A 15,790-nucleotide genomic window follows, 5' to 3' on the forward strand; every position below is an offset into this window, starting at 1 on the left:
TCCTGTGTTCTGTGGAATAAGCTGTTCATTTTTGGTAAAAAGGCTGGATCCAATCTCAGAATTACCCTGCCCGAATGTATGATACAAAGGTCCTCCCTAACGGAGAGCGCAGCCAGCTCTGAGATTCTGTGCGCCAAGGTAATGGCTACAAGGAAGGCAATTTTGAGCGACAAATGCGGTAGACTAGCCGAGCAAATAGGTTCGAATGGCTGTGATGTTAGGGTCTGCAAGACAATAGACAAGTCCTAAGTTGGGTAATGATGCCCCATCGGAGGGCGTAAGTTGGTAGCCCCCTTCAGGAAGCTGCAAACCCTTGGGTGTCTGCTGAGCGGTTGAGAATAATCTCTGGACAAGATGGTGGCCAGGGCTGCTGTCTGCCTCCGAAGTGTGCTGGGGGCAAGACCCTTTCCCAAGCCCTCCTATAGAAAGTCCAGAATTTGCAGAATTGTCGCAGCTGTGGCGATGATTTGATGGGAGTGACACCAGGAAGAAAAACTGGTCCATGTCGCATCATAGATCCGCACAGTAGAAGGTCTCGTGGACGCCTGGATGGTGTGGATGACCCTGTCAGAGAGGTTGTCCTGCCTCAGGAGCTCCCCTTCAAGTGCCACACAACCAATTGAAGCCATCGAGGGTCTGGGTGAGGAACGGTCCTCTGGCAGAGGGAGAACTGCTCCTGAGGAATGCGCCAATGCTTGGTCACTGACAGACTGACAAGGTCGGCGAACCAGGACCTCCTTGGCCAGTGCGGAGCCAGGAGTAGTACCTCATCCCTCTCCAGCAGGATCTTCCTGATCACCTGAGGTATTAATGGAGGGGCGGGAAGGCATATAGAGAGCCGAGGTGGCGCAGTGGTTAGGGTGCAGTACTGCAGGCCACTTTAGCTGACTGTGATCTGCAGTTCAGTGGTTCAAATCTCACCGGCTCAAGGTCGACTCAGCCTTCCATCCTTCCGAGGTGGGTGAAATGAGGACCCGGACTGTGGGGGCAAGTTGCTGACTCAATTTGCTAAAAAAAAATTGTAAACCGCTTAGAGAGGGCTGAAAGCCCTATGAAGCGGTATATAAGTCTAATAAATAATAATAATAATAATAATAATAATAATAATAATAATAATAATGCCTTTTTGGTCTGGATTGATTACAAAAAGGCATTTGACTCACTGCCACATAGTTGGATCATAAAATGCTTAGAAACAACTGGCATTAGCAAAAATATTACATCCTTTACTGAAAAGGCAATGAAACAATGGAGAACTGAGTTGGCAGTAGGGAATGAGAGCTACGGAATGGTTAATATCAAGCGAGGAATTTTCCAGGGTGATTCACTTTCATCTCTTCTCTTCATCATCGCAATGATCCCACTATCAGTAATCTTAAAAAAAATGAAATTAGGCTACCAAACAGCCAAAAAAGCTGAAAAAATTTCGCATTTACTATATATGGATGATTTGAAACTCTATGGAAAGTCAGAAATAGAAATCCAATCATTGACAAATACAGTCCGAGTATTCAGCACCGATATTTCAATGCAGTTTGGCATGGAAAAATGCGCCACTGTATCCATAAAAAGGGGCAAAATCACTGCATCTGAGGGAATTGAAATGCCCAATGGCCAACTAATTAAATGCAAAGAAAATGAAGCCTACAAATACTTAGGCATTCTGCAGTTGGATAACATCAAGCATGGAGAAGTATGGAGAAGTAAAAACTATTGTCAGGCGAGAGTACACCAACAGAGTTAGGAAAATTTTAAAATCTAAATTGAATGGTGGAAATACAATCAAGGCCATAAATACCTGGGCAATACCAGTTATAAGATACACAGCTGGCATAGTTAACTGGACACAAGCTGATTTAGACCTTTTGGACCGAAAAACCAGGAAACTAATGACAATACACTACAGTTTACATCCACGTGGTGATACTGATAGACTATATCTGCCCTGAAAATCAGGTGGCAGAGGATTATTACAAGTGAAGCAAACAGTTGAAGAAGAAAAACATGCACTGGCTGATTATTTAAAAGACACTCAAGAACATCTATTAATCGAAGTAAAGAACAAAAATCTACTGAAGGCCCAACAGACAAAACAAGAATACAGAAAAGATGTGATAAAATCAAGAATGGAGAGTTGGCAGAACAAAGCACTGCATGGTCAATTTCTGGAAAAAATAAAAGATAAAGTGGACAGTGAACAAACTTGGTTATGGTTAAAAACAGGTACATTAAAGAAAGAAACAGAGTCACTAATCCTGGCTGCGCAAGAACAAGCTATCCGCACAAATGCCATTAAGGCCAAAATCGAAAAATCCTCTGATGATGCCAAATGCAGACTTTGCAAAGAAGCTGATGAAACTGTTGATCACATACTCAGCTGCTGTAAAAAAATCACGCAGACTGATTATAAATTGCGGCACAATTCAGTAGCACAAATGATCCATTGGAATTTGTGCAAAAATTATAATATTAAAACAGCAACAAACTGGTGGGAACATCAGCCTGAAAAAGTCACCGAAAATCAGATGGTCAAGATCTTGTGGGATTTCCGTATACAAACCGACAAAATACTGGCGCATAATACACCAGACATCACACTGGTTGAGAAAAATAAGGTCACAATCATAGACATCGCAATACCAGGTGATAGCAGGGTCGCCGAGAAGGAACATGAAAAAATCGCAAGATACCAGGACTTAAAAATCGAAATTCAACGACTATGGCACAAACCAGCAGTGGTAATTCCAGTGGTAATTGGCACACTGGGTGCTATTCCAAAAGCACTGGAATTACATTTAAAACAGTTAAAAATTGACAAAATCACCATCAGTCAAATGCAAAAAGCCGCACTGCTTGGATCTGCACGCATATTACGTAAATACGTTACGACGTCCTAGGCCCCTGGGTGGGGCCCGACTAGTAACCAATGCCAAATCCGGCGAAACAACTGGCCGCTGTGATACAATTGTACAATAATAATAATAATAATAATAATAATAATAATATAGCAGTCCCGGGGGCCAGCAACACCCAAGAGCGTCCGTCCCTTCCGCGTCGGGGCATTGGAACCTTGAAATGAACCGGGGGAGCTGAGCGTTCTCGGGACTGGTAAACAGGTCTAGAACCAGGAGACCGAACCTCTGTGTCAGTTGGTGGAACAGAGACGGATGTAGCTGCCACTCCGAGTTGCTGATGGTTGTCCTGCTCAGCCAGTCTGCTGTCACATTGTCTTCCCCGGAGATGTGGTCTGCCCTCAAGGACCTGAGGTGGCGTTCCGCCCTATGCTCCAATGCCTCTGCCTCTGACATCAGGGCTATTGATCGAGTGCCGCCCTGATGATTGACAGACGCCTTGGTGGCGATTTTGTTCATCAGAATGAGGACATGATGGCCCTCGATGAACCGACAGAAGTGGCGCAGGGCAAGTTTGGCGGCTCTGAGCTCCAGCCAGTTTATGTTGTGGGTGAGCTCCGCCTGCAACCACCTGCCCTGCGTCACATGAGTCTGTAGGTGGGCGCCCCAGCCATATAAGCTGGTGTGTTATGACAAGGCGCTCTGGTTCCTTGAAGAGGGACCCTCTCGCTAGTGCTGAGGATTGCCACCAACCGAGCGACCGAACCACTCTTGCGGGAACGGTGACCACCCTCTTGGAGTTGCTGGCCTTGTGTCGCTGTATAGGGAGAAGGAACCACTGAAGTTCTTGTGCATGCAGCCGCACCCATGGGACTACCGCAATGCACAAGATCAGCTTCCCCAGCAGCTGAGATAGAGTCACTAGAGGCGCTGACCAGATTTCCTGATATGACATACGAGAGATGTGATGCTGTCCCTTCGTTCCTGCATGAGGAAAACCCTGCAGGTTCAGGAGTCGATCACAGTGCCCAGGTGTTCAATCCTGGAGGTAGGCTCCAAATGGCTATTCTCCAGATTGACGGAGAACCCGTGTTGCTGTAGTCCGTGGACGGTGGCGTTGAGATCCTGGCACGCCTTCTGTCTGGACGCCGACATTAATAGGATGTTGTCCAGGTAGCAAATGATCCTCACTGGATGAGTCCTGAGGTGTGCAGCGACAGCAGCCAGGAGCTTGGTGAAAGTCCTGGGGGGCGATGATAGGCTGAAGGGAAGAGCCTTGTATTGGTAATGCTGGTTTGCAAATTGGAACCTCAGGAACTTGCGATGCGCTGGAAGAATGGGGACATGCAGGTACGCTTCCTTCAGATCAATTGAAGTCAGGAAGTCGTCCTGCCTGATGCAACCCAAGATGGTCTGGAGCGATTGCATCTTGAAGCGCTTGTACGCTATGTGGATGTTGCGTTTCTTGAGGTCCAGAATGGCTCTCACTCCTCCCAAGGCTTTGGGAACCAGAAAGAGGATTGAGTAGAATCCCCTGCCTTCTTGACCCCGGGGCACCTGCTCTATGGCCGCTATGTTCAGTAGATGCTGGATCTCCACCTGCATCATTTGTCACTTGTGGGGCAACTTTGGGATGGGACAACGAATGAAGGACCGAGGAGGAAGGGAAAGGATGTCTAAAGTGAGGCCGTGACGAATGGTGTTCAGTACCCAAGCGTCCATCGTTTTCCTCCCACTGGTCGGCGTAAAGCTGTAGCTGACCCCCGATGGGAGGCGACCGGTGACGGTCATTGGGCTTGCGAAAGGAGCAGTTGGAAAAAAACTCTCGAAAGGACCTGCGATTCCCCTGCTGTCTGGATTTGTCCCTGAAGGAAGCCCTATCCTGGGTGCGGTTCTGTGATTGGGAATAGGACCTGGTAAAGCTCTCCAAAGTGGAAGGGGAGTTATTGTTCCGAAAGGGCTGCCTACGAAAATAGGAGCGGCCTTTGCAGTCCGGTTTCTTGGTGACCGCCGGCAAGATCTTTCATTTGTTCTTAGACTCAATCAGGACAGAGTCCAAGACCTCCCCAAATAGCTTGCCACCCTTGAAAGGAGCCGAGGCCAACTTCCATTTAGCCTTCATGTCTGTCTGCCAGTGGGTAGCCACAGCAAGCAGCGAGTGGTCACATTAGAAGCCATAGCCCTTGATGAAAATTTGGTGGCATTAAGTGAAGCGTCGGCCGAGTACTCGACCGCTGCAATAATCGTGTTCACGTCTTGGCGTGACCTAGTATCTCCAGCAGGGAGGTTGGCTAACAGCTTGCGAAGCCAAAATAGTGCTGACCTGCTGAAGTAGGAAGAGTTAGAGGAGGACCACACAGTGGCAATGTGAGTCTTATGACAGGCCTTCTCCACCTTTTTGTCTTCCGCTTTCAGACCTTCCAGTAGGTCGGCTGGGAGGACAGAGTTGGAAGTTAGCACCTCTATGGGGTCATCTTGCGGAAGCTTCAAGAGCTCCTCCATGGCGGTCTCTACAGAGTAGAGCTTTTTATCCATCCCACTAGGATTGGCCACTGACCCAGACTGTACCCATTGATGCTGGATGACATCCAGGAACAGCTGTGGCACTGGAACCAACTCCTGAGGGGAAGTGATTTCTTTAAAGAGGCCTGCGCCTGGATCCCCTGATCCTATAGTCTCCTTGTTACCCTGATCAGTGGTATTCTTATCAGATTGTCCCATGTGAATGGACGAAGCCCTAGCTTTGGTCAGAACGGCCTTGAACATTGTAGGCTTAAATGAGTCAGAGAATGCGGGGGCGTTGGGGGCTGGGTTCTCATCCTCCGACAGATCAGGGGCGTCCTGTCCACCCTCCTCCTCATCAGACACCTCGCTGACAGCTGAGGAAGCATGAGGGGAGGCCCCGGAGGGTTGAGGGAGAACCCCAATGTTCTGCCCTCTGGCTTTGGCTTTGCTCAGGAGGGGCAAGGATAAACCCAGTTGTTGGATGCCATTAGCAATCCCCTGTGATATTGCCCATTGAACAACCTCCTTCATTGCTTGGGATAACTTAGGAGTCTCCGCAGAATTAGGGCCAGTGGAAGGAGCCTCCTCCCCTGTTAGGGAATAAGCCTCTTCCATGTCTACCTCCTCCAGAGAGGAAACAGGAGACCTGGGAGAAGCCTTGGAAGAAAATCCAAAATCCCCTTCGTCTGCCAGAGAGGGAGAGCCCTCCCGTGGAGTCTCCACCAAGGGAATGTCTGTAGAAACTGATGGTGGAGGTGGTTCCCTGGCTTGCATAGTTTGTGCCTGGGCACTAACTGCCTTTTGAAACTGTCTCTCCAGGGCCTTCTGTCCCATTTCAGCCAACCTTTCTGCAGCTTTTGAGACTTTCTTGGCTTGGGGCTGTTTCCCTTTTGCGGGGCAGCCTGCACCGTCTCCCTTAGCAGCAGGGTTGGGCCTGCTCGTTTGTTAGTTGGAGGTTCAGCTTGATTCCTAGCTTCAGACACGTTCCTGCGGGCCACAGCACACTTCTATCTCAGTCAGAGCTTTAGTTGTAATCTTCCCAGTAATGCAATAGTTCTGGAAGTATGCCCTTTTAATTCAGTCCACATTCTGAGGAAAATGGGGCCCTGCAGGGATCAGTAACAGTTAGCAAAATTTTTGGCGCCAAAAATGGAAGTCTCAAGGCACTGCAGATCTACGCTGTGATACTTCAAGGAATGGCCCGAGAAAGCCAAACTCCTTGCAGCCGCTCTCAATAGTCTTCCTGGGGAGGGGGGGACCTGTCTGGAGCCCCACAGTGAGATCCCAAATTAAGAAGCCCTCCCAGCGGCGATCTGCTGTGGAAACAGGTTTCGGCAAAGCAAATGGCTTGAGAATAAAGCATGCCGCTTTTTTTCTGTCCAAATTGGCTGCCGCAAGCTACGGAGCGCACCAGGAAGCTGACGGCAGTTAGGAGAGCTCAGTAAAGCCTTCGTTTTAAATTTAGACCACCGACAGTGAACCCAGGGGGTCCCTAACTACCCACCTGCCCCCAGAGCTTGCCAGCAGCCGTTGACGAGCCTCCCGGTGGTGCCTCAACCGCGGTGATTGTGGAAGGCGGTCATGCTCCGAGCACCTGTTCCGGGCTTCAATTAGGAGTGAACTTCCATCCAGTGGAAAAATAAAGAATCCTAACAATATATGCTAAACACAAAAAAAAAGAAAAAAAAGGCTACATTAACTGCTTGGAGTGTCCAATTTGCTGTTCAAAGACTGGAACTCCCCAACTGCACCCTTTTAGGGCAACTGAGTTTTTAAAACTGAGGCTCTGTGGGAAACAGGAGGCGTGGCAACACGAAGATTTGAACTCAATCCTTGGGCAGCAAGCTGAAGTTAACCCATGCTTGGACACTCCAAGCAGCGCCTAGGAGAATAATATCTGCAATAGAATATGAAAAAGAAAATGATTGCTTTCTGCATAGCACTCTTTATCCATATTGCTTTAGCAATTAATATTTAAACAATTTGTAATTATATGCAACTACCTGTGACTCAACATTTTCATAAGATATAAACAATAGAAATATAAACTAAATATGGCAAAAACAGTTACCTTGATATCATATATTCTGATAAAATAGGATCTTTGTGGATTGTCTTTTACAAGGCAAGCTACACCACAGCATTTCTTTGACCACATAGCATTGCGCTCCGCTGCATATATCTGGACAACCACAGAGCACATTGTCTAAAATAAAATTAAAAAAAATACTATGTTAAAATTTAGGTATCATCTTTTTCCATTGTCTTTTCTATTAATCACAAATAAAATCTTGCAGAATTCATCTGATGAAAATAGTTATTTCTAGGTAGATAATGTTGCATTCAATTTCTTTGAACGTACTACAAAATGCCACAGGACTCAATAGTAAAATAGTGTATCTGAAAAACACTAACATGAAGATTCATCAATACCTCCCAACTTTATCACAATTATAACTAATAAGTATTGATTGTTCCAAAAGTTATCTGTGTACAGTGGACATCATGGTAGTAGTGTATCAGTTAGTTTATGCACTTTATCAAAGTTGGGCAATTCAGAGTAGATGACAGAAGACAGTCCATTTTTGTACGTTAATCTATTAACATATACACCTAACATTACCTTTGGTTAGGAACACAGATTAAAGCCTATTTTCTATTAAAATTAGACAATATAGAGTAAGAAATTAATTCAAAGTATTTCAAACCAAATCCTGTTTGACTTAAAAAAAAACACCGTATAAAATTTGTTGTAGAATAGTCTCTGCATGATCTTCATTTGGCTTTGGATCACCAGCAGCTAAGAGCTGAACTTATATCAACAAAATCATTAAAAATATTAATAGACAATTGACATAATTCCCTGGCAGAGTCCTTTTTTAAAAATGCTGCTGTGAATACTAGTATTCTTGTTTTAGATTTCTGTCTTTATGTTAAGGTTATATAACCACAGAAAGGCTAAGCAGGATATAAATGTTTAAAACAAAGCTTGATGGCCAAATAAAACCAACCTTATAGGCCAAAGTGAAATATTAATTTAGTAGGACTAGAGTACACAATATGGTGTAACCAGCCTTTATTTTGATGGTCTGCATCTGCAACTGGCAGATTTTATATGCAACAAAGCAAAAGTTGACTGGTCTACTTTTTATCCATAAAAAGCAAGCTATAACAACATTTTCTGCTTTAAAAATCTGAAATGTGCAAATTATAACCTTGGTGTTCAAAATAGATTAACTAGGTTTTGTAGTTTAAATTTCTGCATATCTTCTGCAGAAATTATTATAGAGGTTATCAAAATTTTAAAATTCTTGCATACTACACAATGAATATCTTTTTGAAGATATTCTTCTAGATCTTTTTTCCCACAAAGAAAATCTCTTCCTTTAATACTTGAAGGGACCAAGTCTTACACTTTCAATATAAACTGCCAGCCAGAAAAAAGGAAGCTCATTTGTGGTATTTCACTCAAAACCACACTATTGCAGGATGTTTCAAACTTTCACAGTCTTAACCACAGAGGTCAAATACTATTTTAGTATTGCAGTCAATACAGGGATGCTTCTTTTGACTTTGACTGCAATGCAAGAAATAATTTCAAAATGATTTGACTAAAAGTGTGGATTGAAAAGCTAGTTTAAGAATATTTCCTGGAGAAAAAGCACTTGCTCAAATTACGATTCATGTTTTTTACCCAAAATCTTTAAACTCCCTCTTTTTTGCATTCTATATTACAGTTATGCGTCAGCCTATTGGAAAGAAGCAGCCATATACTAAAACCATTTTTAAATACATATACACATTGTCATCTTTTTGACCTTCACAAAACAAAACCAGCTCTGATTTTCCTCTGCAAAGGCTTGCTTAGTTAAACAATAGCTTCTCTTTCTCCCCACTCCTGGGTGTTCACATTGTCCAATTATGAGATGTCCTTTTGTTATGGGAATAGTCCACCTCCTTCTTAGGTACCTGCAGTGGTGACCTTGATGGCTTCCAGGGTCTCACGCTGCATGCAAAAATCTTTGGCATTCCATTCCACCAACCCACTTCAGTTAAATGGCATGTTGAATAGCAATAGGATCTGAAAGGAGCCTAGCAGTTCAATCTTGACAGTATTTGTTGAAATGTAGCTCCCCCCCCCCCTACAAACCTTACAGATGCCCTGTGAAGGAAGAAGCAATCCCTTGCTTATTATCAAAAAAATTTCAGCATGGCATCCTCAAGATAGGCTAGGAATCAATTCCCAAATACTATGACCAATGCTTGCACAAATAGAAATTTTGCAACTCATGATCCAACATATCTGAAAGTACTCCTAGGTGTTATTCAAGTAAAGTGTTCTAAAAAAAATTAAAGCCTCATTTGAGTTGAGCTTGATTTGTGGTGACTTAATAGTTTTCTTGATAATAATGGCAGATTTGCCAATGCCTTATTCTATTGTTCTGTTTTGTGGTTCACAATCTAGCCTACAATTGTAATATTTCCTAATGGTTTCCGACCTAAGTGCTACCCAATCTGACATTTCTCAGATTTCTGAGATCAGTGCTGAGACTTAAGTATAGCTTTCTATGTAAAGGCAAATAAATCAATCTCTCTGAAAAAGAATAGGTGGGTACAAATTTCATATTTCGCATGGCAAAATTCAAAATTGGAGGCAAGAACGACTATTTAAAAATGAGCAAATACTTAAAAATTACATGTATTAATAAGTCATATTGCAAACATCTTTCTTGTTATGTAACTTATTTATAAATAGATATATTTTAGTAGGTAATTACTGCTGTTATCGATTTTTGTCTCCTGTGCATGCACAGCAGACCCAAAGACCAGCTGGCTGGTGGGAGGCATGCGCGCATGCATGGTGGAGCTGAACTGGGGCGACAGCTCACGTGCCTACAGAGAGGGCTCTGCGTGCCACCTCTGGCACACGTGCCATAAGTTCACCATCATGGCCCTAGCATATACAGAACTACTAAGAGAAGTCATCTGACAAAGGTGAGGAATCATCAATATACTAATGACATGAAATAATGTATTTCCATCCCCAATTGAGCCAGAGATTATGTAAAAATTGGTTAAGTTTGTTAAAGACTGAATGGGAAAAAACAAGCTCAAATTAAATAGTACCAAGATGGAGTTGCTATTATATCCTTAGAAACATGGGCTATGCCTACAACATTGCTCCTGGTAAATTGTCTGGATGGTGTTATCCTTCCTGAAGAAGCTGGTCAGTGATTTCAGAGTCTTTTTGGATTCACAGCTCCTGCTTTAGCAGCAGGTGGAATCCATACTTGGGATTCTACTACAGCTACTGAAGATATTGCCAGGAAGTAATTGTCAGAAAAGCAGCAGAAAACAAGTAAGCTCAGAGAGCACCAAGGACCCTTCAGTTGAATAAATTCTGAGGTGAGCAAGAGAGGATTTTGGATTGCAATCTGGGATATTTTTGACTTTGTTCAAATTTTGTGGAAATAGCCTTTGCAATGTGAGCTCTACCACCTGCAGAGTATTACCATACTCTTCCTGGCTTCTCTGAGCTGTTATATAATGGTTGATTTGGGAGATAGCCAACACTTTGAGAAAAGAAATTGCAAACCTTGAGAGAGGTAATGGAGTACCTTCTCTTGAAGCCGCTTTAGCAGCAGTTGGACTCCATACCTGGGATTCTACTGCAGCTACTGAAGGTATTGCCAGGAAGTAATAGCACAGAAACACAACGTTAATACCGACTGGATTTGAGGAATCACTGTATTGAATGATGCATGTAATAGTGATGAACATGCCCAGTGTTAGTGGTGGATGTCATTTCCTTGGTCTTGCCAAGTTTGATTTAAATGAAATTATTAAACTTATCATCTCCACCATGATAGCATTTTGGGAATGAGCATGCCTTAAAATAGCAATTTTGTATCTGTGTCAATAGGTTTTTCAAAATTCCAAATATGCCAGTGCCTAAAAAAAAATTATACCACACTTCCCCACCCAGATTGACCACTATCGTGTTAAGGTCTGTAAGGTTTATGTTTTCCCCCAGACACCCAGAAACACCCTTAGTATGTTATACATTAAACTATAACCTGACAAATCAGGAATAAAAAGGTTCCCCCAAAAGGTGGTGTATTTCAGTGTTCCAAAAATCGTTCCTAATAACTTCGCTTTTGTATCATAGAATTCCTTGTAAATGTTTCTTCAGTTTTCAAATTATCTCAGTCTCTGGCCTAATTCTATACAGTTAGTAACAGAGAAGTAATAAATGTATTTAGAATATTCTTTTTGAAAATGAAAAAAAAAAAACCCTTTAGTTTGGTCATCCCTAACCTGGCAATTTTTCAGTGCGCACTATAGAAGAGAAAAGCAAATAGCAGTTATTCTTATAATCAGAGAAATCCCGCACAGTAAATTACTCTTTAAAAGAAAAATGTACAGAAGCTGCAAACCCTTAATTAATAAGTAACACAAGCATGTAAAAGATTAAAAAGAAAACAGAACAGTCTTTAAAACACTGTGGTCACATGGAGTAGATATTCTTTTTTTAAACAAAAGTGCTCTGTGGAAACATAATGAAATATAAAAAAATGTTTCTATTTATATAAAGGCCCAAGCATTAAGAACAAAACGCAAATGTTCTATAGAAACCCAACCTCAAACTATTTAATTTTATTGATAATGGGAGTATTACATATTATTTTAGGTCAATTGTTATGGTTAAATAGCTAGTGAAGCATTCACACAATGCTCTCAAAAAGAAACACCTTGCATTTTCTTGTAAAACAAGTAAGTGGTCTTGCAAATAGTGCTAGATTATCAATCCCAGCCTTGTTTCTATCTGCATCCAATATGCTTGAATGTAAGGCTCATACAAATGGAGCAAAACATGCAAAAAATATCATTATGGCCTGCATATTTAATAAAGAAATACCTTTCAGTATAAATGCATTTAAGATACTATCTTAAATACACTTATTTAATTCATATGCTGCCTGCCTTACTAATCAAATTATGCACTGTTTACAGTGGCATAAAAGAATATAAAAGCATTAAAATTAACAATTAAATAAAAAACACAAGACCATGGATGGTACAGGGATGGACTTTTGTTTCTTATTTTACCAATCACCGCCAGAGGTGAGATGGTTCCTCAGATAACCAAGTTCCATGCCCTGAAGGGCTTTAAAAGTGATAACCAATACACTGAATTGGTCCCAGATGCAAACCAGCAACTAATGAAGCTTATGAAGCTATGTTACAGGGACTACCCTCTCCAGAATTTTCCATACCAGTGCATTCTGTACCAATTGTAGCTTCTGAATACTCTTCAAGGGTAGTTCTGTGTAGAGTACATTGCAATAATCCAATTATTATCCTATTACCACGTCTAGACAATAGATGTCCTTAACAAAATTCAGACTATTTGACAATTATATTGCATAGTGAGATAAGGGTGATAGGGAATAGCCATGGACTTAAGTATTTGGAAAATGTATAAATTCCAAGGCAACAATGCAAAACATAATGCTGCCAGTCCTATGAATTCATGCTATTCCTACATATTAGGAATATAAACCATACTCTAAACTAGGAATGTATAGTGGCCACAATTAAAAACAACCAATACTAGACATGGTATATAGCATGTTAGTATCTCAAATACATTTTCTGTAGATAGCTTTGCAGTCAACTGTAATAAAAAATAACATTTTCTCCCAGATTGAAAAAATAAATTGTTACACCTTTCAGCAGATAAGGTAATCATATTAACTCTCAGCACATCAGAGCTTGTGAACACGGATTTCTCTCTGAAATTGCCTGAAGAAAACTTTTGTCCAATCGAACTGACAATACATTTTCATATTAAGCAGCAATGAATGGTGTAGAGTAAAACTATTTTAAAGAAAATGAAAGAATGTGGTCCATCCAATAAAATGACTTTGGATTTCTTAAACCTAAATTGAGGAAAAGAACTAAAGGAAATCAAGTTAAAAAATACTTTTTAAAAAAGCAGGAAGGTACATTAAAAAAACCCCAATCCACTGGAGTAGGACCAGAATTTCGGCTGCTAAGCAATGCAATCGTAAAGGGTGATGTTGTATGACCATGCTGTTTAGCAACCACAGTTCTGCAAGCCCACAGTTACTGTTGTTAAGCAAAGACCTCATGTGATTGTGATTTCTAACTTCCTGACTGACTTTTCTTGTGGGCAGCTGACAAGAAAGTCACAAATTTTGATCAGATGACCATGCTCCAATGGCAGAAAATCCAGGCTGGTTGCCAAGTACCTGGACAACAGTAATGTGACTATGAAGCACACCACAATGGCTGAAACTTCAAGGATTGATCATAAATACCACTGGTTCAGCACTGTTGCAAGTTTGAATATTTGCTAAGCAAGTGGTCATTAAACAAGGATTACCTGTTTTGAGCTCAATAAGGGAACTGTTATTATTGAATAAGAAGCTAAATGCCTTTACTTTATCCATACAGAATTTGTTACAATTCAAGAAGACTAAGGAGTATTGTTGATTTAGGAAAGGTGAGATTATCTGTCTCTTTAAAATCTTAAACAGTGATTCTTCAGATTCTCTAAGTAAAGTCTTTTTCATCACATATTCTTTTAAACTGATGCCGGAGACTGAACCTAACATTTTTGCATGCTAAAGATATTATCTATCAGTTATGGTTCATATCCTTCACATCACATTGATTTTCACTTGCATTATAATTCTCAGACTAGCAGTTACAATTCCAGAAGTGAAAGTGGCTGGTTATTTTATGCTGGCATTTGCATCTAGAACAGTGTTTCTCAACCTCATCAACTTGAAGATGTCTGGACTTCAACTCCCAGACTTCCCCAGCCAGCGAATGCTGGCTGGGGAATTCTGGGAGTTGAAGTCCAGACACCTTCAAGTTGACAAGGTTGAGAAACACTGATCTAGAAAGTAGTACAGCACAAAACCTACACATATCTGAAGGACCACTTATTCCAGGTAGAACCATGCTGTCCAGTAGATCCAGCCAGAAAAGGGTGGTTAAAGCGTACAACTTCCAAATGCGATCAGAAGAGGACAAGAAGAATGTGCTGCTGCTCTCTGTACGGCTCATGCAGTACAACAATCTGCTTCCTGAAATCTGAATGGTATCCTCCCTGATAACTTCCTGAGAGCCCTGAAGTCAAAACTCCTTCACACAGCTTTTATTGCCTAATTAGAAGGTAACATTAAGGAGCACAGAGTTTTAGTAAAGGTAGAAACATTGTGTACGTTACTATTTATGGTTTTATAATGCTGTAAACTGTCATACTATTAATGTCAGTGATATACTTTTAATATATTACTATTATATATAGTGCATACACATGTGTAATTATGTATTTATCATTAAGGAACTAACACACATGCAATTTGTTTTTAATAAGTTTTACATTAAATTATACAATTATTTTAAAATAGTTTTAAGATTTTCAGCAATGTTTGTATATGAGGAAGAAAATGTGCAATGTATTTTCAAATATTTCAAGTGTCATCACTTGAATATTTTCTCCAAGTCTAGAATATATCTTCTAATTTTATTAATAAATACTATTTTATTTTCCATACTGTAGTTTATCAGTGTACCCAAATTGGTTTTCTTGTTGCCTGCTGCTGAGTACACAATTTTTCCATGTATTATTTTGATTACATTTGCATATAAAACAATTATGTAGATAAAAGCATATTTGTTCTTTAAAAACTTATAATTGGATTATTTTCTTGTTTCAAGGGAATTCAATTTGCACTAAGTTAGTGAAAATCCATGCAGCTCAATACTAGCAATGGCTCTCCAGCAAACTTGGGACTTCCTTGGAAATAAAACTAGTACTTCCTGAGGCCAAAGCCTATGACTTTTCCACTTAGGAACAGCTCTTTGCTAAAGAGAGAATATAATATTCTAAAAGAGATTTTAAAAATCTGTGGAGTGTATTAAGCTTCGGCAAAGGCATTTTTAGTGCTAATTTCCCCCCCTCTAAAAAAAGTGGTTTGCTAATAATATTATAGTACAGCATTAATGTTTAGCTACCTGGCCTACAGTATTTAACATGAATTTAGTATGGCAATCAACATAAATGTATATTCTCCCCACTGTAAATCAGCATTCCCAGAAAAAAAAAGCAGCTCATGTTCATTAGACAGTTTTCAGAAAATATCTGCAAATTCCCATTAACAGCTGAAAAAGACATATCTAGAGTGCAAATTTGGCCTTAATGAAATGTGAATTACAGATTACCTGTGACTGAATGATTTGTGAATCTTTACCTATTTAACCTCATCAGAAACAAAAAAACTGGATTTTCCATCCAGACGAGTATACTATTATAATCCTTACAGATTTACAGTGGGCAGAGGCATTTGCATATCTGTAGTCAATTTCTCGATAATATAGTTTATGTTTGCCCTTTC

General features: G+C 41.0%; 1 protein-coding gene across 1 annotated transcript in view; it reads right to left on the bottom strand.

Moving 5' to 3' along the window:
• The window catches only part of WASL (WASP like actin nucleation promoting factor), a 34,522-nt gene that overhangs the window by 16,149 nt on the left and 2,583 nt on the right, over positions 1–15,790 (bottom strand). The window contains exon 2 of the mRNA XM_032220780.1: positions 7,429–7,563. Coding sequence (XP_032076671.1) covers positions 7,429–7,563 — 135 coding nt within the window. The remainder of the gene's footprint in view (positions 1–7,428; positions 7,564–15,790) is intronic.

This window comes from Thamnophis elegans, chromosome 7 (genome assembly GCF_009769535.1).
Source record: "Thamnophis elegans isolate rThaEle1 chromosome 7, rThaEle1.pri, whole genome shotgun sequence".
In the NCBI taxonomy this organism is placed as follows: domain Eukaryota; kingdom Metazoa; phylum Chordata; class Lepidosauria; order Squamata; family Colubridae; genus Thamnophis; species Thamnophis elegans.